Source organism: Symphalangus syndactylus, chromosome 4 (assembly GCF_028878055.3).
Source record: "Symphalangus syndactylus isolate Jambi chromosome 4, NHGRI_mSymSyn1-v2.1_pri, whole genome shotgun sequence".
NCBI lineage: Eukaryota > Metazoa > Chordata > Mammalia > Primates > Hylobatidae > Symphalangus > Symphalangus syndactylus.
The window spans coordinates 14,700,967-14,726,719 of NC_072426.2; the positions used below are offsets into that span (position 1 = coordinate 14,700,967).

Sequence of the window (25,753 nt, forward strand, 5' to 3'; positions counted from 1 at the left end):
AAAAATAAGATGGTTCAAATTATTTTAAGATGAAGTGTTTTGAGATATCTAGAACTTACCCTATCATTTGCCTTTGGGGTTTTTAATCTCTTTGGGTGGAATTAAATAATGCCTAATATACTTTTGCCTTGTTCATGGAATATTAAAAAGAATGGGATTTAGATGGTAAAGATCATGTTTGAGATTTTCCTATCATTTATTGGCCCTGTGATCAAGATAACACTCTTTTCCTTTATGCACTTCAAGGGGAATAAAAATTGTTAAATCACAGAATATTTTAAGGATTAATTTTAAAATGCCAGTGTTGGATTTACATACCATGCAAATGTCTGTAATTACATAGAGACGTGGATAACTAACATGATAACTAATTGTATCTTTTTTGTGCCTGTGGTTATCATTACTGTAACACTGTCCTTTTGTATAAATTTTGGTAGTTTGGTACCTTGGACAGGTTGTACCTGACTCCAAGGTCCTGTGAGGAAATTAGGCTCCAGAGTGCTTGTCCATGATCACTCGCTGCTGAGTGACAAGGCGGTGCCAATGTATTTTTATTTCTATTTGAGTGTCCATTTTTGACAGGTCGTACCATAGCCATTTAGCAGCATGTTGAAACTTTTAAGCAGCATTTAAAAGTTCCTTTGTCTGAACCAGAAATCACACCAACAGCGTAACATTAACTTGTTTTTGATTATAAAAATAACACTTGAGAAATACAAGTGTAAAGAAGAAAATGTAAAAACCGATTATTATTTTCCTGTAGTGGAAACCACCGTGAATGTATTGCCTCCTAATCTTTTTTCCTCATCACATGGTTATTTTCACTTACTCTAACATGAGTATTTTTCATTGTCTACCTTACTAACTTTCCTAGTCAAGTTTTAAAGTAATACAGACACAGGCACATACACACACACACACACACACACACACACACATAAAAAATAAATTAGCATCTTTTTTGCCTTTTTTATGTTTTATTGTTGCCCAGGCTGGAGAGCAATGGCACGATCTTGGCTCACCACAACCTCTGCCTCCCGGGTTCCAGCAATTCCCCTGCCTCAGTCTCCCGAGTAGCTGGGATTACAGGCATGCACCACCATGCCTGGCTAATTTTTTGTGTTTTAGTAGAGACAGGGTTTCTCTTTGTTGATCAGGCTGGTCTCGCGAACTCCTGACCTCAGGTGATCCGCCCACCAAATAACTTCTTAAAAAAAGATCAAAATACTCAACTACATTTTGCAAGCCAGAGAGTTATCTTGCAGAAGAAGTAGGCATTAGCAGATTCAGTTATTAAATTCCTACTTATGGTTTGCTTGGAGAGGATAGTATATACAGTGTCCTCAGCAGTCAGTGTGGTGTGGTGCAAATAGCACAGACTTTGCGTTCGGGCTGACGTGATTGAATCCTGGTCCCACTTCTTGCTAACTGCATGATGTTGGACAATCACTTAACTTCTCTGCCTTTGGTTTCCTATTTTTAAAGGGATGAATGATGCCTACCGTTCAGGGCTGCTTTAGGATTAGAGACAACAAATATAACTAAAGCGCCTGACCTTGTGCCTGGATGTGTTAGGCATAGGATAAGTGATAGTCAGAAGAAACCTAAGGCCTTAGGCTTACAAAACTGAAGTAATTTTGTAAAAATTAAAGGCGACCATGTTATAGCCATAATTAACTAAGTAACTGTGTCTTCAAAATATTTATTTGCATAATTTACCATTTTCCCTTTCTCTTGCAAATATATTACTGCCCAAAGAGGAATGGAAAATGATGAAAAAGTGACTGTCTTGAGATGCTTTCTACCATGGTAGGCCATGGTCCAGGCTACAGTGTTTACCTCATTTCGAGAAGGTCCAAAGCATCATGGGCCTGGAATAGGTCTGAGAGATTCACTGATGAGTTCCCAAGGAACATTCACAATCCAGGGCAAGAGATTCAATTCAGAAAAAGCAGAAACCTCTTCACCACACTTTTTTTAAAAATTCAGAATGAAAGTAGCTTCAGTGAACCCTATTGTGGGTGGCAGGAGTTGGGGTCAGGGGTATAAATTCTGAAAACTTGAGTTGTTTTATTGAACATACAAATGTCAGTGGGAAAATTGAAAAGGTATTTATTTTAGCCAGTAAGAGGTTAATACCTGACTCTGTCTGCAGAAAAGCAACATTGAGGCAACTTTTAAATCTTTATTTCCAAAGAAGATGAGAAAGTTAGAGGAAATCACTCATGTCTGATCTAGAAAGAATTAGAGACATAGACAGATCCCAAATAAGAATACTAGTAAGGCATTTGTTTCCTTTATAAGAACTTGCCTAATACCATATTTATATCACTTACAAATGCCTTACTAGTATGTAAGTGATATGAGTATGGTATTAGGCAAGTTCTTATAAAGGAAACGGGACAGTATCTCTAAGAAATGATATGTAAGTGGGTCTCACAGGATAAATAGAAATTCAGCAGCAAGGATAACTGCCTTCCAGGCCCAGTTAACTGTATATGTAAGAAAACAGTGGATTATGGAGAGCATGAGGAAGGGGTGTGGGTGGAGAGTGAGCTTAGAGCCACTGCACTAGCACTAAGTTTGAATTATGGAAAAGACAGCAACATTTTAATTTTCATTCCAGAGAAATGTTGAAAATGTTATATAATGAGTAAAAGCAAAAAGAATAGCAGAACCAGTCAATCAATATAAGATAATTTTTTAAACACAGAAAAGACACTTAAATGTGCCTTTGCCTATGAAGGAGTGAAGGACATGCCATCCCAAAATATGTCAGATTGGTATATTGATTATTTAGAGGTGAAAACTTTGGAGAAATTGGAGTTTCGTGAGGCTGTGTGGACAGGATGCCTTCCTGAGCTAGGAGCTCCTGTATACAGAAGAGACAGTGAATGAAATTGCCAAGATGACGGTGTATGTCCCCAAGGAGGAACAACTCTTTTCTTCCCAGGACTGCAAGCGTATTTCCCAGAGGATTAACTATTTCCCGTCATGAAGGCTAGATGAAGACTTCCTGGAGCTGCCTTTCTTCCACTAACAGGACCCTGGGAGGCGTAGGAGCACCCTGTTTGGGACTGTGAGGTGCTTGAAGGGGTGCGAACTGGCATCCAGCTGTCACTAACATACAACTGGTGTGTAAAAGGCAGGGCTTACATTCATTAGGAGCAGAGCCAATCTTTTTTTTTTTGGAGGTCCTACTGAGATAGGAACTTGGATCACTGGATTCAAAGAAACAGAGCCAATTCTTAAGATCACTTGGTGCCTTAAAGACACCCATTCCAAAGTGGAATGTGGTTGAAGGAAGTGGGCCAGGTGGTTGAAGAAAGCCATGTGGGAGCTCAACAAATCAAGGGCTTATTATGACGCTGCAAATGGTCTCCTTAGCATCTCAGCTCTTCTGCAAGGAAGAGCTTGGGTGTTAGACCTCAGAGGCTGTAGGGTCCCTGGGTTACAGAGCAAGGGAGAATGAAGTTCTGTGACCCAGGTGTGGAGAGTACACTCTAGGTTTGCGGGCTGGTGGTACTCCCAGAGGAAAGCCAAGCTACTTCTGTTGTGAGCAGATCAGCAAAGAGCCTCAGGCTGAAGGGAAAAGTGCACAGAGGAAGATATTTTACAAATCAGGTCAGTTTAGGCCAAGACTTATTATGCTCTACAGATTTTGAGGGGGTGGGGGAACTTTTTAAAAACAGTTAGGGGTCTTGACAAGTCGTATGTAAAGATTAAAATTTAATGTTTTTCTAAAAAAAAAAAAAAAAAGGGCATGGTTTGTCTTTTCCTGCATGCAGCAAGCGATCAAGATTCCTCTGGGAGGGGCACCCTCTCCATACCAAGGTGAGAAAACGGCACTTATCAACAGAGACTTGGAATTGGAGACTGCAGTGGACCCGAATAAACATATTTACCTTATCTTCCATCTGTTTTACACACGCCCACACCGTATATCTCCAGTGACTCGCCTAGAAAATGTACTTCCTCTAGCCAGATTTTTTCTTGTCCTGTCATTTTCCTCATACTCATCATTCTGTGCCTAAAAATGTATAAAAGCATCTTGCTTTGGCCACTTCTTTGGACTTCACTTACTTGTAAAGATCCCCGTGTACATGTAAAACTAATAAAATGTGTAGACTTTTCTCTTGTTAATCTGCCTGGTGTCAGTTTGGCTCCCAGATCCAGCTGAAGAGCCTACTAAGAGCTAAAAGGGGGTTGGAGGTGATCTATTCTCCCCTACACTAAAACTGGACCAGTGTCTTATTCCAGTCCAACTAGTTGGCCAGTACTTCAAAGGAGAGTGAACTCCATCACCCCACATCAGAAATCTGTCAGCATAATAAGTAACCTGATTGATAAAACATCTAAACCATTTGCCATGACTTGTTCTGTAAAGTGTTTAAAATCCATTATGTCCTGAACCACTGATTCTCTCCACGTTTCCATTATTCACCACTGATTTGGTTAAAGATCGCTTTTCAGAGAGAAGTTTATAGAAGTGGCAAAAAAATACATGTATATTTATATAAACCAATATAAATATTATATACATGTATCTTTAAAATTAGTGATAAGAGACACTTTGGTCGCAGATCAGAGAGGAAATAAGTAAATAGAAAAGTTGAAAACCTAAAACTCATGCTATTCTTATTACTTTATTTTCTCATAATTATTTTTTGATGTTTCCCTTTACTGTAAGCACTAGATGAGGAGCCAGGAAGCCAGGATTCTAGACCCAGCCATATCACTTTCTACACATTGCCTCATCTCAGACAGATTCCTTTACTTCTCTAGCCCTTGGTTTCCTGATCTCTAAAATGAAAGGATTTTCAAATAGGTTCCGCAGGATATAGCAGAGATGCTTCAAGGGCCACTCTGGAAGATGAAGAGAGGCCTCCTGCCAACCTTTCCCCTTCAGACAGAGCAGCTTCGCTTTTATTTGTATTATAAGTTGGGGCTGTTACAAGATTTTTTTTTTTTTTTTCACAAAAGGATTCTGTCACTTTTTAAAAGTTTGAAAATCACTGAACTAAATGTTCCATAAGGGCCTATCCAGCTCAGAAAACCATTTTCATAGCTGTAGAATGGGGATAACAATAGTTCCTTCTCTTAGGTTTCTGAGGGGTAAACAAGAGATAACATGTAGAACAGGGCATAAAAAGTAGGAAGCATTCAGTGTGTTAGCCGTTAGTCTCTGCCACCCCTTCCCCCAGCAGGTCCCATACAACTAAGACTGCATTTCTGTATACTTCAGAGTATGAAATGATGGCCTGAAAAATTGCCTGATCCATCTGCTTTATATCAACAACGCCATAAAAATGTCTTGGGCATGTTCTCTGTGAATTTTTAATATAGTTTATTTCTAGTTTTTGTACTTTGCCTTTTTCTCTCACAATTGAGTTTTCTTCTTTCATATCAGATTTTTAAAATAATTATGATAATGCATTTTTGAAAGTTAATGTGTTGGTGTGTTCCAGACTTGTCAGCTCGTGGGAAAGTGACATCAGCGTCCACCCGCTAACCCTGCCCTCTGCAACCTGCTTGGAGCTGCTGTTGATATTATCAAAGAGTAATGCCAATCTGCCTTCATCCCTTCGCCATATGAATTCCTTTCAGGTGAGCAATGGCTTCTTTTCTAGGCTGTGATTTCTCAGTTTTACTTGGAATTATTTTTCAAGGATCCTCTCTTTCACAGGAGATAGCCCGTGGAATTCCCCAGTTTCAAATCATAACAAGCATAATGCATGTATTGCTTTGTCTATCTGTTTTTTGTTTGTTTGTTTGTTTTTTGGAGGCAGAGACTCTCTCTGTTGCCCAGGCTGGAGTGAAGTGGTGTAATCTCGGCTCACTGCAGCCTCCGCCTCCCAGGTTTAAGCAATTCTCATGCCTCAGCCTCCCGAGTAGCTGGGACTACAGGTGCATGCCACCGCACCTGGCTACATTGTTGTATTTTTAGTAGAGACAGGGTTTCACTGTGTTTCCCAGGCTGGTCTGGAACTCCTGAGCTCAGGCAATCCGTGTGCCTCAGCCTCCCAAAGTGCTGGGATTACTGGCGTGAGCCACCACATCAGGCCTTTGTCTATCTCTTTTTAAATAAATGAACAAACAGATGCTCAGAATTGACTAGGTAATTGTCTAGTTGTGGCAGAACTCACAGCTCTATAACTCCAGGCTTTGTTCTCCAGCTCCCATCTTGCCTCTGGGAAATGGCAAGAAGATCTGGTAGACACTTGTGAATGCCACCTCCCTTCTCCCAAGTTTGCAGGAGACCTGGGAATCTTAACCATTATTAGTGGCTTTGCTGCTGTTAGCCTGAAGTCAAACTGCCAAGTGGATGTTTAACAGGATTGGTCCATTTAACAGGGTTCTACTTTCTGAGCCATTTCCCTCTCTCTCCTTAGCCCTCCCTTATCACATCCCTACTGCCCTTGATATTTATTTGTTCTCCTAGTCTAACTCAGTTCTGCAAATGTAGACTGGCCAGCAAGATGACCAGCAGGAAGACCCCCCACCTCCCTCACAGTCAGCTAATTGTCAAATGAGTGTGCAGTGAGAATTAAATGTTAACTTGCAGCTTAAGTTGTGGCCCTATTACTGCTATATGTAATTGCACGTATCTGCGACTCTTGACAATGGGAAAATAACGAGCCCTCGGATGCTCATTGGAATACAACATACGTTGCTGAGAAATAAATAAACATGGGTTGTTTCTACTTCTGAAGGGTTGTTAATGTATCCTAAGAAAACTTCAGGAGCATTGTATATTGCTTAGTACTTCTGTTATGTGGTAAAACAAGATGCGAATTTTCCTATGAATCATACCTCAAGAAATGGAGAGAAAAAAACTGCTCCAATCTTATTTACATTCCTCTCCTCTTGGAAATCTGTTACATGGATTGTCTCTGTGATGCTCTTCCTCTTTCCGAGCCTCAGGCACTCATAGAGTACAGTCTTTGGTCTTAGCATGCCTATTTATATTTGCTGCCCGTTGGTCAACTCCAATCCTGGTGTCTCAAAGGACCTTAAAGAACATCTTCTCATTTTGTAGGAGAGGAAATTGACATCTGGAGCAATGGATTGAGTTGGCCGGGAAACACTCAGTGGGTCAGAGACCAAACTGGACTCACTCACCAGGGTTACTCCATCTGCCACCAACTGCCCACTAAGGTCCTAGGGGTGGAGTGAGTGTGAGTGGTGGGTGGAAGCAGGTTATTAGATCTGCCTTGGAATGTCCACAGCCTCCCCTTATTTTGCAGTAGTTTGTATTTATTTGCAGTAGTTTGTATTTATTTTGTTTATTCATATATTGCCTTAAACCAGATATGATTTAAAATTCCGTATATCTATATTTCTTTAAGTTCTGCTCATGGGATTGAATAATGCCAAAGTTTGTATATTCCCACAAACGTTCATGGAGGGAGAGACAAGAAACTTAACAGTGGTTATCTTTGAGAAGTGAAGCTGAAAAACAATAATTCTTTATTTCACTCCTTCCCACGTGTACTGTTTGAAATTTGCGTGCCATGGGTGAGTGGGCAACAAGAGAAATGACTCTGACTTAAAGGATTTTACGGCATATTGGGGGAAATAGGACAGTCATCCATGTATGATTTAACTTGAGAATAATCTTATTACAAAGTAGCCTCAACACAAGTCTTAAAGAAATTAAAGATAAAAGAGTAATCTAAACCAAATATGGGAGGTTTGAGAGGAAGACCAATCTATATTTCTTCCCTGTGAGACCCAGGAGGCCTTGCCCCCTTTAAGGATATCATCTCAATCTCATGGAAACACAGGTGCATGAAGCCTGGCCTGCAATTGGTGGCATTAGTTGGTCTTAGCACCTTTAATTAGAGGAGCTCTTAGAGTGGTCTGAATGTTAATTACTCAATGCCCTTTTCTATTGGTGATTGTACTTCATGTGGTTTTAGTCCCTTTTCTGAATATTATTGTCAGAAACACACAGTGCTTTTCCAGTGTCACAGATACAGAGAAACTTGGCAGAATCTTATGAGCTGGTTTGGTCCCTGCTGTCACCCCTGGAAAGATGTATTCTTTTTTTTTTTTCTTTTTTATTATAATACTTTAAGTTTTAGGGTACATGTGCACAATGTGCAGGTTTGTTACATATGTATCCATGTGCCATGTTGTTTTGCTGCACCCATTAACTCGTCATTTAGCATTAGGTGTATCTCCTAATGCTGTCCCTCCCTCCTCCCCCCACCCCACAACAGTCCCCAGAGTGTGATGTTCCCCTTCCTGTGTCCATGTGTACTCATTGTTCAATTCCCACCTATGAGTGAGAACATGCAGTGTTTGGTTTTTTGTCCTTGTGATAGTTTACTGAGAATGATGGTTTCCAGTTTCATCCATGTCCCTACAAAGGACATGAACTCATCATTTTTTATGGCTGCATAGTATTCCATGGTGTATATGTGCCACATTTTCTTAATCCAGTCTATCGTTGTTGGACATTTGGGTTGGTTCCAAGTCTTTGCTATTGTGAATAGTGCTGCAATAAACATACGTGTGCATGTGTCTTTATAGCAGCATGATTTATAGTCCTTTGGGTATATACCCAGTAATGGGATGGCTGGGTCAAATGGTATTTCTAGTTTTAGATCCCTGAGGAATCGCCACACTGACTTCCACAATGGTTGAACTAGTTTACAGTCCCACCAACAGTGTAAAAGTGTTCCTATTTCTCCACATCCTCTCCAGCCTGACTTCAAAGTATACTACAAGGCTACAGTAACCAAAACAGCATGGTACTGGTACCACAACAGAGACATAGATCAATGGAACAGAACAGAACCCTCAGAAATAATGCCGTATATCTACAACTATCTGATCTTTGACAAACCTGACAAAAACAAGCAATGGGAAAAGGATTCCCTATTTAATAAATGGTGCTGGGAAAACTGGCTAGCCATATGTAGAAAGCTGAAACCGGATCCCTTCCTTACACCTTATACAAAAATTAATTCAAGATGAATTAAAGACTTACATGTTAGACCTAAAACCATAAAAACCCTAGAAGAAAACCTAGGCAATACCATTCAAGACATAGGCATGGGCAAGGACTTCATGTCTAAAACACCAAAAGCAATGGCAACAAAAGCCAAAATTGACAAATGGTATCTAATTAAACTAAAGAGCTTTGCACAGCAAAAGAAACTACCATCAGAGTGAACAGGCAACCTACAAAATGGGAGAAAATTTTCACAACCTACTCATCTGACAAAGGGCTAATATCCAGAATCTACAATGAACTCAAACAAATTTACAAGAAAAAAACAGCCCCATCAAAAAGTGGGCAAAGGACATGAACAGACACTTCTCAAAAGAAGACATTTATGCAGCCAAAAAAATGCTCATCATCACTGGCCATCAGAGAAAATCAAATCATAACCACAATGAGATACCATCTCATACCAGTTGGAATGGCGATCATTAAAAAGTCAGGAAACAACAGGTGCTGGAAAGATGTATTCTTATAAGGAACATACCAGGAATCATCTTCCCTATCCAGGTCTTCACTCCAAGATGAAGGATCAGTGAAAATGGGAAAGTGTGTGTCAGGATTAGAAAGAGATGCTCTGCTTTTTCATCTTTGTACCACCCACTTCATCATTTATTATAATGGCAAGGAATGGGGCTTCTAATTTTGCCTGTGTTTAGGATTTTTTTTTAATTGGAAACTCACTTTCATGCACATTTTTTAAGAGCTGTATTGGCAAGAGCTATAAAATAGCAGAATGACACTTGTTAAAGTTATCTTTACATTTCCAATTCTCTTACTTTTCTGGCTGAGTCACTGTGAGCAGTGCTTCTTTTTCTGTAAAGCTGTCATTTTAGGACTCACTTGGTGCTCCTGCTTGAGCTGTTATCACTGCTGAATCTCAAAAAGAAGAGTTTATCTTATTAATTAAAACAACATTATATGAAATTCTAACTTCTTAAATTACACTGTAACATTTCTCTCAGGCCAACAGGGACCTCTTTTGGTGTTTTTGTTATAAATATAGCTTCCACTCTGTTATAGTACCTTACTATTTCTAATGCGATTATAAGCCAACAAAATGTAGGATTTGATTGATATTCACTGACATATTGCTAAGCATATACTAAGTTGTTGCAGTGGTCCCAAGAAGATGGATGGACTTACCATTCCTTATCATGTCGCTTCCTGCTTAAAATTCTTCCATGGCATCCTGTTGCAATGAAAATAAAATCCAAACTCCTTATCTTGGCCAACAAGGCTGGGGAACATCTTGGCCCTGCCTCCCTTTCTGACCTCATCTCCGGCTCTCTCACTGTCACTGTGCTCCAGGCACACTGGCCCTATCTCCCTGTCCTTATCACGAGCTGGTTCTGGCTGTAGGACCTGTGGACTGGCTGTTTTCTCTGCTACTGGGAGAATACTCTGCACCAGGTCTTTGCATGGCCAGCTGCTTCTTGTCATTCAGGTCTCAGTTCAGGTATCCCCTCTGAGGAGAGGCTCAACCTGACCCCCCTTCTTCACATCACCATTACTCTGTAACCTTACCTTGTTTAATTTTCTTCATATCACTTTCCACTATTTGATCTTGTTCATTTATTTGTTCGTCTTTTTCCTCTACTAAAATATGTGTTGACTGAATGAATGGGGGAATGTCTGTTTTTGTTCAATATTGTGCCAACAGAACTTAGTATAGTGCCTGGATGTAGGAAGAAGTTAATAAATATTGGATGGCTGGCCAGATGGCTGGATGGGTGGATGAAGGCACAGTTAAAATACAGATGGACATAGCCATGTGACATTCTAGAAATCTAAAAGACTGAGCTGAGTTACACAGAGGTATGTACAGTATACACTCAGGGCAGAAGCAGCAGCCCTTTCTCTGCTGAGGCAGTGCTAGACTCAACAGATAAGGTCTGGATTTAAGATATGTCAACAAAGTTGAGCACAGATGGGTATCCACATTGAAACTGCAACCTGGTGTTTTGTACAAATGAGAAAAACTCAAAGAAGAGTTCAGCCCTTAGAAAGAGCTGGCAAGATTCAGATAAGCAAAGTGATCAATATATAGGATGGGACTCTCTGGGTACTGGAGACCACAGTATCACCGTAGGGAATATGGGAATGATGCCCAAGCTTTTGTGCCAGAAACCAAGGCAGTAGGTATTAGAGATGCAGAGGTATCCTCTGGAGGAGGCAAGTTGCAGCCTGTTGACGTCACTGCCGTTGCTAGTTTATTTCACTCTGTGTGCTTCAGAACTCTGGGGTTAGGTGGCACAAGGCCATTTCTATACCCATCTTGATGGGCAGCAACCAGCTCTTAACCTGAAGTCCTGCAATGGCAGCTTTAAATATAGGTAAGATGTCTGGAAGGTAGAACCTTAAAAGCAATCAGGTTGGAACCAGGACTGGGCAAGAGCTGCTGGTTTTAATGGCAACTATGTATTTTTCCTAGAATCCTGGCCTATTGGAGCTAGAAGGAATAACTAGTCTAATAATCTTATTTTTACAGATAAGGAAACACATACCCAAGAAGGTTAAGTTGATATTGGAGACTGAAATTCTGATTTCTTAGTTGTGCTTTTTGTGCTACAGAGAGTATGTTGACTTCTCTTTGGGTAGAGAGGGGGTTTTTCTATACTTAGCATTTCTCTGGCCAAAGTAGCTCACACCTGTAATACCAGCACTTTGGGGGCTGAAGCAGGAGGATCACTTGAGCCTAGGAGTTCAGGTCCACCTTGGGCAACATAATGAGACGCCGTCTATGTAAAAAATTAAAAAATTAACAGATGTGCTGGCATATGCCTGTAGCTCCAGCTACTCAGAAGGCTGAAGTAGGAGGATTGCTTGAGCCCTGGAGGTCAATCCTGCAGTGAGCTATGATTGTGCCACTGCACTGCAGCTTGGGTGAGAGTGAGACTCTATCTCAAAAAAAAAAAAAATTAGATATTAATAATCAGATAATAATATACATTATAATAGCTAATTTTTTTTCGTTCTTTCTGTTTTCCAGGTACGGTTCTCAATGGTTTGTACTTAGTAGCTCATTTCATTTTCATGACACCTCCATGAGGAAGGTATCTTATTATTTCCATTTTACAGGTGCAGAAACTGAGCACAGGTGCACAAGGTGCCCAAGCTCACACAGCTAATAAGTAGAGGAGCATGAGGTACAAGGCCTGGCTCCAGGACCCCTATTCTTAACCACTAAATAATGTTAACCTCTTTTAATAAGGTTGGTTAAACAAAGTTAGATGTTTTTAAGTGGCATGACTTGTCAGCCCCTTGCATGTGCTTAAGGGGTAGTGTGATCCTCCTAGTTGAGGAATATAGTAAACATTATTTCCCAAATGTACTTGATAGCAGGGAGACTTTTTCTAGGGGCATCTTATGGGATTAATATTTGCAGAACACAAATGGGGAGACACTGTTCTATCTGTAAAGACCCTTATGTACATTCTTAGTGGCAGCCTTCCTTACCTCCACAAGAAGTAGTGCTGCAGTTTTAGAGGCAGATTGTCAGGAGGATACCATCTCTTTCTTTTGAGACTAGATGGTTGTCCTTTTGGTCAGGGCCTCTTTGGTCAGAATGGCACAGTAGGAACAAGATCTGCCTTTGGCATTCCTTGGTACACACTGAATCAAGCCTGAGGCCCAGAAGTCCCCTGGCCGAGCATTGCTTTCCCACCCTGTAGCTGTTCCCAGTTCTATTTCAACTGGCACTCATCCACTCTGTACACTGCATACCAAAGTAGTAATGTGGCAAAGGGTTCTGCTGGTAGATTAAGCCCTCTGGCTAAACTCTGCCTCTCCCCTAACTTAAGGATTGACTCCCACTGAGAATGCTCCAGAAGAGTCTTCCTTAGAAAATATACCCAACCTAGGATACGGAAGGAGTGTTTCATAGCCCTGGTCCCTGAGTGGAGGAAACCCTTCCTGTGTATTCCCACATCTTACCTCATTAATTCCAGCTCCAGCCAGCTGCTCCAGGCTATCTAAATGGTATGGATAGAGTTTTTAAGGGCATAGAGCCCCAGGTTAATGACAGAATTCTAAACAATTTTAGATGTTTTCACAAACACTTGCCTTTTTCAGATCCTTGCAATTCCCATTTTATTTCTTCTTAATTTTTATGGGTACATCGTACGTATATATATTTATGGGTTACGTGAGATATTTTGATACAGGCATACAATGCATAACAAGCACATCAGGGTAAATGTGGTATCTATCACCTCAAGCATTTATGCTTTGTGTTACAAACAATCCACTTATACTTTTTTAGTTATTTTTAAATGTACAATTAAATTACTCTTTACTATAGTCGTCCTGTTGTGCTAGCACATATTAGATCTTATTTATTCTTTGTTTTTGTTTTTTTTATCCATTAGTCATCCCCACTTCCCCCATCCCTCCACTACTCTTCCCAGCCTTTGGTAACCATCTTTCTACTCTCTATCTCCATGAATTCAGTTGTTTTAATGTTTAGATCCCACAAATAAGTGAGAACATGCAAAGTTTGTCTTTCTGTGCCTGGCTTATTTCACTTAACATAACGACCTCCAGTTCCATCCATGTTGTTGCAGATGACAAGATCTCATTGAGTTGTATGGCTGACAAGTATTCCATTGTGTATATGTACCACATTTTCTTTATTCATTCATCTGTTGATGGACACTTACGTTGCTTCTAAATCTTGGCTCTTGTAAATAGTTTTGCAATAAACATGGGAGTGCAGATATCTCTTTGATATACTGATTTCCTTTCTTTTGGGTACCTACCTAGGAGTGGGATTGCTGGATTGTGTGGTAGTTCTTGAACTCCTGACCTCAAGTGATCCGCCTGCCTCGGCCTCCCAAAGTGCTGGGATTACAGCTGTAAGCCACTGTGCCCAGCCGGTAGTTCTGTTTTTTGTTTTTTGGGGAACCTCCAAACTGTTCTTCATACTGGTTGTACTAATTTACATTCCCACCAACAGTGTATGAGAGTTCCCTTTTCTCCACATCCTTACCAGCATTTGTTAGCCTGTCTTTTGGATAAAAGCCAATTTAACTGGTGTGAGATGATATCCCATTATAGTTTTGCTTTGCATTTCTCTGATGATCAATGATGTTAAGCACCTTTTCATATACTTGTTTGCCAATTGTGTATATTCTTTTGAGAAATGTCTATTCATATCTTTTGCCCATTCTTTAATCAGTTGATTAGATATTTTCCTATAGAATTGTTTGAGCTCCATATATATTCTGGTTATTAATCTCTTGTCAGATTGGTAGTGTGCAAATGTATCCTTCCATTCTGTGAGTTGTCTCTTCACTTTGTTGAGTGTTTCCTTTGCTATGCAGAAACTTTTAACTTGATATGATCTCATTTGTCCCATTTTACTTTAGTTGCCTGTGCTTGTGGGGTATTACTCAAGAAATCTTTGCCCAATTCGATGTCCTAGAGAGTTTCCCCAATGTTTTCTTACAGTAATTTTATAGCTTGAGGTCTTAGATTTAAGTATTTAATCCATTTTTATTTGATTTTTGTATATGGCTGAGATACGGGTCTAGTTTCATTCTTCTGCATATGGATATCCAGTTTTCTCAGAACCATTTATTGAAGAGACTGTCCTTCCCTCACTATATGTTCTTGGCACTTTTGTAAAAAATGAGTTCACTGTAGATGTCTGGATTTGTTTCTGGGTTCTCTATTCTATTCCATTGGTCTGTGTGTCTGGTTTTATGCCAGTAATGTGCTGTTTTGGTTATTATAGCTTTGTAGTATAATTTGAGGTGAGGTAATGTGATTCCTCCAGTTTTGTTCTTTTTACTCAGGATGGCTTTGGCTATTGTGGGTCTTTTATGGTTCCATATAACTTTTAAGATTTTTTTTTTTCTATTTCTGTGAAGAATGGCATTGTTTAGGTAGTGATTGCATTGAATCTGTAGATTGCTTTGAGTAGTGTGGACATTTTAACAATATTGATTGTTCCAGTCCATGAACATGGAATATCTTTCCATTTTTTTGTGTCTTCTTCAATTTCTTGCATCAATGTTTTATAGTTTTCATTGTAGAGATCTTTTATTTCCTCAGTTAAGTAAATTCCTAGTGATTTTACTCTGTTTGTAGCTATTGTAAATGGGATTACTTTTTAATTTATTTTTCAAATTGTTCTCTGTTGGCATATGGAAATCCTAGTGATTTTTGTATATTCATTTTGTCCCCTGTGACTTTACTGAATTTGTTTATCAATTCTAATAGTTTTTCACTGAAGTCTTTAGGTTTTTCTAAATATAAGATCATATCATCTGCCAACAAGGATAATTTGATTTATTCCTTTCCAGTTTAGATGCCCTTTATTTCTTTCTCTTGTCTGATCGCTGTAGCTAGGACTTCCGGTACTATGTTGAATAACAGTGGCAGTGGGCATCCTTGTCATGTTTCAGATCCTAGAGGAAAGAGTTTTAGTTTTTCCCCATTCAGTATGACATGAGCTATGGGTCTATCATATATGGCTTTTTTTATATTGAGGTATGTTCCTTCTATACCCAGTTTTGTAATGGTTTTTATCATGAAGTGATGTTGAATTTTTCCAGATGCATTTTTAGCACCACCATCAATTGAAATGTTTATGTGGTTTTTGGCCTTCATTCTGTTGATATGATATATCACACTGAGTGATTTGTATATTTTCAATCATCCTTGTATCCCTGTGATAAATCCTACTTGGCCATGAAGGAATATCTTTTTAATGTGTTATTGAATTCAGTTTGCTAGTATTTTATTGATGATTCTAAATCAATATTCTTTAGAGATAATTGGCTTGTAGTTTTCTTTTTTAATGTGTCTTTGTCTAGTTTTGGTATCAAGATAATACTTCTGGCCTCCTATAATGAGTTTGGAGGTATTCCATTCTCTATTTTCCAGAATAGTTTGAGTAGAAGTGGTATTAGTTCTTCTTTAAATGTTTGGTAGAATTCGGCAGTGAAGCCATCAGGTCCTGGGCTTTTCTTTAGTGGGGAACTTTTTATTATGGCTTCAATCTCATTTGGTCTGTTCAGGATTTTTTCATGGTTCAGTTTTGGTACATGGTATATGTCTATGAATTTATTCATTTCTTCTAGATTTTCTTATTTATTGGCATATAGCTGCTCATAGTAGCCACTAATGATCCTGTGAGTTTCTGCAGTATCAGTTGTAATTTCTCCTTTTTCATCTCTGATTTTATTTATTTTATTTATTTATTCTCTCATGTTTTCTTAGTTATTCTGGCTAAAGATTTGTCAATTTTGTTTGCCTCTTCAAAAAAACCAACATTTTGTTTCATTGATCTTTTATATTGTTTTCTTCACTTCAATTTCATTTATCTCTGTTCTGATCTTTACTATTTCTTTTCTTCTGCTAATTTGAAGTTTGGTTTGCTCTTGCTTTCCTAGTTCTTTAAGATGAATCATTAGGTTGTTTATTGAAGGTTTTTCTTCTGTTTTGATGTAGGCACTTATAGTTATAAACTTCCCTTCTAGAACTACTTTTGCTGTATTCCATAGGTTTTGGTACGTGTGTTTCCATTATCATTTGTTTCAAGAAATTTTTCAATGTACTTTTTAATGTCTTCGTTGATCCACTGGTCCTTCAGGAGCATATTGTCAGTTTCCATGTATTCGTATAGTTTTCAAAATTCTTCTTGTTATTGATTTAAAGTTTTATTCTATTGTGGTCAGAGACGATGCTTGATGTTATTTCAATGTGTTTTGAGTGTTTTAAGACTTATTTTGTGATGTAACATAAGGTCTGTCATTGAGAATGATCTGTGTGCTGAGAAGAATGTGCATTCCTCAGCACCATAAGATAGGGCAAGAAAAATAAAAGAAAAAAATTAAAAATTAAAAAAATATGTATTCTACAACCATTGGATGAAATGTTCTGTAAGTATCTTTTAGGTTTATTTGGTCCATAGTGCAGATTAAGTTTGATGTTTCTTTTTCTGTTTTCTGTCTAGAACATCTGTTGAATGCTGAAAGTGGGGTGTTGAAGTCTCCAGTTATTATTTTATTGGAGTTCATCTCTTTCTTTAATAATATTTTCTTTACATATCTGGGTGCTCCAGTTTTGGGTGCACATATATTTACAATCATTATATCATTTTGCCGAATGGACCCTTTTATCATTATATAATGACCTTCTTTGTCTCATTGTATAGTTTTTGTCTTTAAATCTATTTTGGCTGATATAAGCCTAGCTACTTTGCTCTTTTTTGGTTTCCATTGACATAAAATATATTTTTCCATCTTTTTATTGGAGAGTTTACTTATATTCAGTGTTGTTATTGATAAGTAAAGACTTACTCCTGCCATTTTGTTATTTGTTTCCTGGTTGTTTTGTGGTCTTCTCTTCTTTCTTCCCTTCCTGTCTTGCTTTTAGTAAAGGTGATTTCCTCTGGTGGTATGATTTAATTTCTTGCTTTTTATTTTTTCTGTGCCTGTTGTATGATTTTTGATTTGAGGTTACCATGAGGTTTGCAAAAACTATCTTATAATTCATTATTTTAGGCTGATAACTAAACCCTGCTTGCATAAACAAACAAGCAAAAAGAAAACTAATAAAAACTCTACACTTTAACTTTGTCCCCCACTTTTTAATTAACTTTCTAATTTTATTCTTTTGTTGTTTCTGTTTATATCTTATTGTACTGTCTATGTCTTGAAAAGTTGTAGTTATTTTTGATTGGTTAATCTTTTAGTCTTTCTACTTAAGAGTAGTTTACATACCACAGTTACAGTGTTACAATAGTCTGTATTTTTCTGTGTACTTGTTTTTGCTGGTGAGTTTTGTACCTTCAGATGATGTCTTATTGCTCATGAACATTCTTTTCTTTCTGATTGAAGTACTCTCTTTAGCATTTCTTCAAGGACAGGTCTGGTGTTGAAATTCCTCAGTTTTTGTTTGTCTGGGAAAGTCTTTATTTCTTCTTTGTGTTTGAAGGATATTTTCTCCAGGTATACTACTCTAGGGTAATTTTTTTTTTCCTTCAGCATTTTAAATAGGTCATGCCACTCTCTCCTGACCTGTAAGGTTTCCACTGAAAAGTCTGCTGCTAGGTGTATTGGAGCTCCATTGTATGTTATTTGTTACTTTTCTGTTGGTGCTTTTAGGCTTCTTTCTTTATTCTTGACCTTTGGGAGTTTGATTATTAAATGCCTTGAGGTACTCATCTATGGGTTAAATCTGGTTGGTTTTCTATAACCTTCTTGTACTTGGATATTGATATCTTTCTCTAGGTTTGGGAAGTTCTCTGTTATAATCCCTTTGAATATACTTACTTCCCTTATCTCTTTCTCTGCCTCCTCTTTAAGGCCTATAACTCTTAAATTTGCCCCTTGGAGGCTATTTTCTAGATCTCGTATGTGTGCTTAATTCTTTCATTATTCTTTTTGCTTTTATCTCCTCTGACTGTGTATTTTCAAAAAGCCCACTAATTCTTCTGCTTAATCAATTCTCCTATTAAGAGACTCCGATTCAATCTTTAGTATGTGAGTTGCATTTTTCTACTCCAGAATTTCTTCTTGATTCTTTTTAATTAGTTCAATCTCTTTGTTAAATTTATCTGATAACATTCTGAATTCCTTCTCTGTGTTATCTTAAATCTCATTGAATTTCCTCAACACGGCTATTTTGCATTGTCTGTCTAAAAAGTCACATACCTTTCTTTCTCCACCAGGATTGATCCCTGGTGCCTCATTCAGTTTGTTTGGTGAGGTCATGTTTTTCTAGATGGTCTTCATGTTTGTTGATGCTTGTCAGTATCTGGGCATGGATATTGAAAAGTTAGGTATTTATTGTAGTCTTCACATCGTGGGCTTGTTTTTACCTGTCCAGGCATTCAAAAGGACTTGGGTGTTGTGATCTAAGTCATATCTGTATTAGGAGACTGAAGCCTAGTAATTGTGTTATTCTTGGACACTCATAGACTCATATTGGCATGGTTGTCTTAAGTAAGATCCAGAATACTTCTCTGGATTACCTGGCAGACTCTTCTCTTCCCTTACTTTCTCCTAAATAAATGGAGTCAGTCAGTCTCTCTTTCTCCCCCTTTTTCTCTCTCGCTTTCTGTGTGTCTATCTGTCTCTGTGCTGAGCCACCTGGGGCTGAGGTGACACAATCACCCCTGTGGCCACCATCACAAAGACTGCGCTGGGTCAGAACTGAAGCCAGCACAGCCCTGAGTCTCACCCAGTGTCCACTGTAACCAATACTTGGCTAACACCTATGTTTGCGCAAGGCCCTAGGGCTCTACTATCAGCAGTTGGTAAAGCCAGCCAGGCTTGTGTTCTTCCCTTCAGGGTGGCAATTTCCTCCAGCCCGTGGGTGGGTCTAGAGATGCCATCTGAGAGCTAGGGGCTAGAGTTAAAAACCTTAGCAGTCTACTTGGTATTCTATTCTACTGTGGCTTAGCTGGTCCTTGGACCATGAGAAACAGTCCTTCCCACTCTTCCCTCCCCTTTCCACAGGCAGAAGAGCCTCACTCTATGACCACAACCACCAAAAACCCATAGGGAGTACTGCCAAGCTACCACTGATGTTCATGTAAGGCCCAAGGGTGAATTCTCCCAGACTCGGACTCACCCTTCAGGGCAGTGGGCTCCCCTTTGGCTCAGGACAGATCAAGAAATGCTGTCTAAAAACCAAGTCCTGGACCCAGGGACCCAAAGAACCTGCTTTGTGCTCTACCCCACTGTGACCAAGCTAGTACCTAAAGTGCAAGACAAAGTCCCCTTTACTTTTCCCTTTGCTTTCCTCAAGCAAAAGGAGTTTCTCACCATAGTCATCACCGCTTCAAATGTGTTGTGTCTCAGCTGAAGTCAGCACCTCTTAGAATCTCACCCAAGGCCCACAGCTCACTACCTGGATATCACTACTGGTTATTCAGGGCCCAGGGGCTCTTTAGTCATCAGGTGATAGGCTTTGCCTGGACTGGGTCCTTCCCTTTATGGCAACAGATTCCCTTCTGGTCCAGGATATATCTACAAATGTCATCCAGGAGCTAGGGCCTGGAATGGGGCCTCACAACCCTAATCAGTTCTCTGTCCTACTGTGGCCGAGCTAGTATTCAAGATTCAAAATAAAAATCCTCTTTACTCTTCCCCCTCCTCTCTTCAAGTGGAAGGAAGGGGTCTCTTTTGGAGTTGTGTTGCCTACAGTTGGGGGAGGGGTGGCATAAGCACTCCCTTAGCTGCCCCAGCTAGTGTCTCAGTAGGTTGCATCACCCCCGAGTCCACTTGCTCCAAGCCCAGCTCAGCATTAAGACTTGCAGTCCCTGTGGTCTAGGTTGCCTTTCAAGTTTTTTTTATAGCCCCAGAGCACTTCAGCCCATAGTAACGAAGCTTGACCAAACTCAAGTTCCCACCACTGGAATGGGCAATTCCCCTCTGGCTAGGGTTGATCTGCATGCTCCCTCCTTGTGTGGGCATCAGCTGAGTTCCACTTGGTTTTGCTTTCCACTGTAACCAGGAAGCACTGAGTTTAATGTGAAGTCTCATATTCACTGCACTGTCCTCCTTCAAGAGCACAGAGTTCTCTGAGCTGTGCAGCTGCTGTGGGGGAATGGGGGAGGGGTGGCATTGGCAATTCAAGACTGTTTCTTATTCTTTTCAGTGATATGAAGTTAAAATCAGATACCACGAGTCCTTACCTGATTTTTAGTTCTTTTTTTTGTTTGTTTTTTGTTTTGAGACAGGGTCTCGCTCTGTCACCCAGGCTGTAGTGTAGTGGTGCGATCTCAGCTCACTGCAACTGCCACCTCCTGGGCTCAAGCAATCCTCCCAACTCAGCCTCCTGAGTAGCTGGGACTACAGGTACATGCCACCATGCCCAGCTAATTTTTGCATTTTTAGTGGACACGGGGTTTCACCATGTTGGCCAGGGTGGTCTTGAATTCCTGGGCCCAAGCAATTCTCCCGCCTCAGCCTTCAAAAGTGCTAGGATTATGGGCATGAGCCACTGTGCCCGGCTGAGTTTTGGTTCTTAAGAAGGTGCTTTTTTGTGTGTAGATAGTTGTCAAATTTGGTTTCCCTGTTGGGGACAGTGGGTAGGGCATTCTATCCCGCCATCTTGCTTCAACCCTCCAAATCAATCTAACTCCCGTTTTTAAAAAGTAAGTAAAGGTGAAAAAAGTAAGTAAAGTGGGCAAGTATAATTATTTAACTACCAAAATGTGAGGCTATGTTTTAAATATTGGTCTTCTAATTGTGAATCTATTATTTATTCCAACTCATGACAATTACATCAAAGTAAATGCCAGATGGTCCTCCTTGACAGTCTTGTGTCTTGTATAACTTATTTTTACCACGTGGCAGCAACAATATCTCTTTCACTAATGTCATCCTTTAGAGAACAACAGCGTTCAAACATGGGAGCAGTGTGAGAAATATTCTCAGGCATTACGGATTGTGGCAAATAAGTGGAGTGTCATCAAATTACAGCGTTCTGTATATGTTGTATAGTTTAATCATATGGGGAAAATATGTTGGAAAGAAGAAATAAAAAGTTTTATGGACTTTATTACCACCTGATAATTAGGGTTGATCAGGGATATTTCCTGTTCTAGAGGGACTTGAAATCATACACTGTTCTGTGGTGAAGGGTGATGTAATTGGAGCATCTTGAATATGAGACCCACATACTATTCTAAACAAGGAAATTCTCCATTGCTTGTTACTTATCTGTAATTTGATTTTAACTTTAAGAAACTCACTGATACTTAAAATTTTCATCTTTTTCATGATGTAAAAATCATTTAACTTCACAATTATTCAGATGTTAATAGTTTTATAATTATCTCACTCAGCTAGTGTTTTACTACCTGTCAATATCTGTATCAAAAGAAAAGAAAACAAAATAATATGAAAATTAGATTTAGTCATTTTGCCATTTATTGGCACCTCAAGTGAAAAGCTTTGATGATATAGAAGTTTAAAGTTGTGATTTAAACTTAATGTATTAGTTCATTCTCATGCTGCTATCATTAAATACCCAAGACTAAGTGATTATAAAGAAGTTTAATTGACTCACAGTTCAGCATGATTTAGGAGGCCTCAGGAAACTTACAATCATGGCAGAAGACACCTCTTCACAGGGTAGCAGGAGAGAGAATGAGTGCAAGCAGGGGAAATTCCAGATGCTTATAAAACCATCAGATCTCATGAGATTCACTCAACTGTCATGAAAGCAGCATGGGGGAAACTGCCCCCATGATCCAGTAACATCCACCTGGTCCTGTCCTTGACACATGAGGATTATGGGAATTACAATTTAAGGTTAGATTTGGGTGGGGACAAAGAGCCAAACCATACCATTTTGCCCCTGGTCCCTCCCAAATCTCATGTCCTCACATTTCAAAACACAATCATGCCCTTCCAACAGTCCCCCAGAGTCTTAACTCATTCTAGCACTAACCCAAAAGCCGAATTCCAAAGTCTCATCTGAGACAAGGCAAGTCCCTTCCGCCTGTGAGCCTGTAAAATCGAAAGCAAGTCAGTTACTTCCTAGATACAATGGCTATACAGGCATTAGGTAAATACACCCATTCCACAGGGGAGAAATTGGCCAAAACAAAGGGGCTACAGGCCCCATGTAAGTCTGAAATCCAATAGGGCAGTCATTAAACCTTAAAGTTCCAAACTGATCTCCTTTGACTCCATGTCTCACATCCAGGTCATGCTGAGGCAAGAGGTAAGCTCCGATGCTTTGGGCAGCTCTGCCCCTGTGGCTTTGCAGGGTATAGCCCCCCCCTCCTGGCTGCTTTCATGGGCTGGTGTTGAGTATCTGTGCAGGTGCACAGTGCAGGCTGTCGGTGGAGCTACCATTCTGTGGTCTGGTTGATGGTGGCCTTCTTCTCACAGCTCTACTAGGCAGTGCCCCAGTGGGTACTCTGTGTGGGGGCTCAGACCCCACATTTCTGCTCCTCACTGTCCTAGCAGAGGTTCTCCATGAGGGCTCTGCTCCTGCAGCAACCTCTGCCTGGACATCCAGGCATTTCCATACCTCCTCTAAAATCTATGTGGAGCTTCCCAAACTTCAGTTCTTGACAACTGTGCACTCACAGGGCCAATACCACATGTAAGCCACCAGGGCTTGGGGCTTGCACCCTTTGAAACAATGACCTGAGCTGTACGTTGGCCCCTTTTAGCTACAGCTGGAGCTGGATAGGCAGTGGCTGGGATGCAGGCCTGGGCCTGGCCCACAAAACCATTTTTTCCTCCTAGCACTCTGGGCCTGTGATGGGAGGGGCTGCCCTGAAGGTCTCTGACATGCCCTGGAGACATTTTTCCCATTGTCTTGGTGATTAACATTCTGTTCCTTGTATCTTATGCAAATTTCTGCAGCCAGCTTACATTTTTTCCCAGAAAATGGGTTTTTGTTTTCCATCACATTGTCAGGCTGCAAATTTTCCAATCTTTTATGCTCTGCTTCCCCTTTAAATATAGTTCCAATTTCAGATCATCTCTCTCAAGGTTAAAGTTCCACAGATCTCTAGGGCAGGGGCAAAATGCCTCCAGTCTCTTTGCTAAAACATAGCAAGAGTGACCTTTCTATTCCAGTTCCCAGTAAGTTTCTTATCTCTATCTGAGACCACCTCAGCCTGGACTTCATTCTTCATATCACTATCAGCATGTTGGTCAAAACCATTCAATAATCTCTAGGAAGTTCCAAACTGTCTCACATCTTCCTGTCTTCCTCTGAGCCTTCCAAACTGTTCCAACCTCTGCCTGTTTCCCAGTTCCAAAGTCACTTCTGCATTTTGGGTATATTTATAGCAGCACCCCACTCTACTGGTACCAGTTTACTATATTAGTCCTTTCTTGCTGCTCTAAAGAACTCTCTGAGGCTGAGAAGTTTATAAAGAGGTTTAACTCACAGTTCTGTATGGCTGGGGATGCCTCAGGAAACTTACAATCATGGCAGAAGGTACCTCTTCACAGGGCAGCAGAAGAGAGAATGAGTGCCAACAGGGGAAATGCCAGATGCTTACAAAACTATCAGATCTCATGAGAACTCACTCACTATCACGAGAGCAGCATGAGGGAAACTGCTCCCATGATCCGATTACTTCCACCTAGTCCTGCTGCTGATGTATGGGGATTCTGGGAATTACAGTTCAAAGGGAGATTTGGGTGGGGACACAGAGCCAAACCATACTACTGAAGAACTTAAAAAATAATAATATAATAACTTATATAATAATATAATAACTTAATATAATAACACATATAATAATATAACTTATTATATAATAATAATAATATAAATAACTTAATATTTATTATAATAAATCACCAAGACAATGGGAAAAATAACTTATAGGGGCTCCTAGAAATAGACAGACAGAGGCCTGGGAATTTTACAGGTAAGTAGCAACAATGGGCTATAGAGAAGAGGAAGTGAAGTTTTTATCTCTGCACTCTTTTTTTTCTATATACTTTCAAACATTGTACTACATAAATGACCTCATCTGTTATATTCCACTTTCATCTCTGGGTGAATTATAGCGATTATTTTTTTAAGTAATGTTTTCCCCTAATTATATATATATATATAAAATAAAACCTTTTATCATAAAAAAATTGGAAAATTCATAAAAATGTAAAGAAAATTAAGATCACTGGGAGTAACCAGTATTGACATTTTAGAGTAATTTTTTTTTTTTTTATTTTTTTGGAGACAGTTTTGCTGTGTCACCCAGGATAGAGTGCAGTGGCACGATCTCAGCTCATTGCAACCTCCACCTCTTGGGTTCAAGCAATTCTCCTGCCTCAGCCTCCTAAGTAGCTGAGATTACAGATGCCACACCCGGCTAATTTTTGTGTTTTTAGTAGAGATGGGGTTTCACCATGTTAGCCAGGCTTGCCTTGAACTCCTGACCTCAAGTGACCCACCTGCCTCGGCCTCCCAAATTGCTAGGATTGCAGGTGTGAGCCACTGTGCACAGCCATTTTAGAGTAATTCTTATTAGTCCTATTTTTAATGTCTGCTTATACACACACACACAAATATATATATTAATATAAAATTGGGCTCATTGAAGATGCTGACTGGGGCACAGTACTGACAATACTCTGCTCTTTCCTCTGTTTCATCTCCTGGCATGAAGACATATACTTTTCCCAAGAGACTATCAATGGGCCTTGGGGACATTATATATGAGGGTCTCAGGGTCCTGTTATTAGCTGAGAGTGGGTAGGGAAGAAGGGTGTGAGTGATTCCACATGTCAAAGGGCTTCTGCAGATGTAGTCATGAAGCAGACAGACCTGAACCAAGGTGGGCAGGCACTCCCTAGAATTTTCACTCAGCACTTGTGGTAATCCACGCGTGCATCCCAGGGAACTGAGATGGGAGTGATGTTGGCACCCTCGGGTCCCTGGATGTGTCCACTATTTTTCCTTTCCTGCTAATGCCTTTTTCCTCAGTGTGCAAAGATAATCAGGAGTTGAGTGCTGGTCATTATATTTAGGAACTTCGTTCACAAAGGTAGTGATTACTGTCCTATTTTCCATCTCTCTCCTCGAAACAATTTCTGAGAATTGCCTCAGCAATTTGGATGTGAAAGATGTTGCTATCTTCATTCCTTTTTGCCCTGCAGGGCGTTCTGTGGTCTGGGGAAATAAGCAGGTATTCTTAGTTGAATACAGTTCTCTAATCCGAATTGTCTCATCCTCTGCCTCCTTTCATTTTGGACTCTCCTTTTTGCCATACTCTAGAGAGAATGTGGAGGATGGGGC

The 25,753-nt window shown here is 39.8% G+C and overlaps 1 protein-coding gene across 11 annotated transcripts in view; it reads left to right on the top strand.

Moving 5' to 3' along the window:
- Positions 1–25,753, top strand: part of UBE3D (ubiquitin protein ligase E3D) — a 273,282-nt gene that overhangs the window by 96,124 nt on the left and 151,405 nt on the right. For 10 of the 11 annotated variants that reach the window (XR_010120439.1, XR_008657032.2, XM_055274154.2 and 7 more), the window contains one exon: positions 5,469–5,607. Coding sequence is in view for 9 of the 11 variants with exons in the window: in XM_055274154.2 (XP_055130129.1) it covers positions 5,469–5,607 (139 nt within the window). In the remaining 2 variants the exon portion in view is untranslated. Of the gene's footprint in view, positions 1–5,468; positions 5,608–6,442; positions 7,393–25,753 lie in introns of those variants that run through there. The other variant, XM_055274156.2, reaches the window with a different exon arrangement.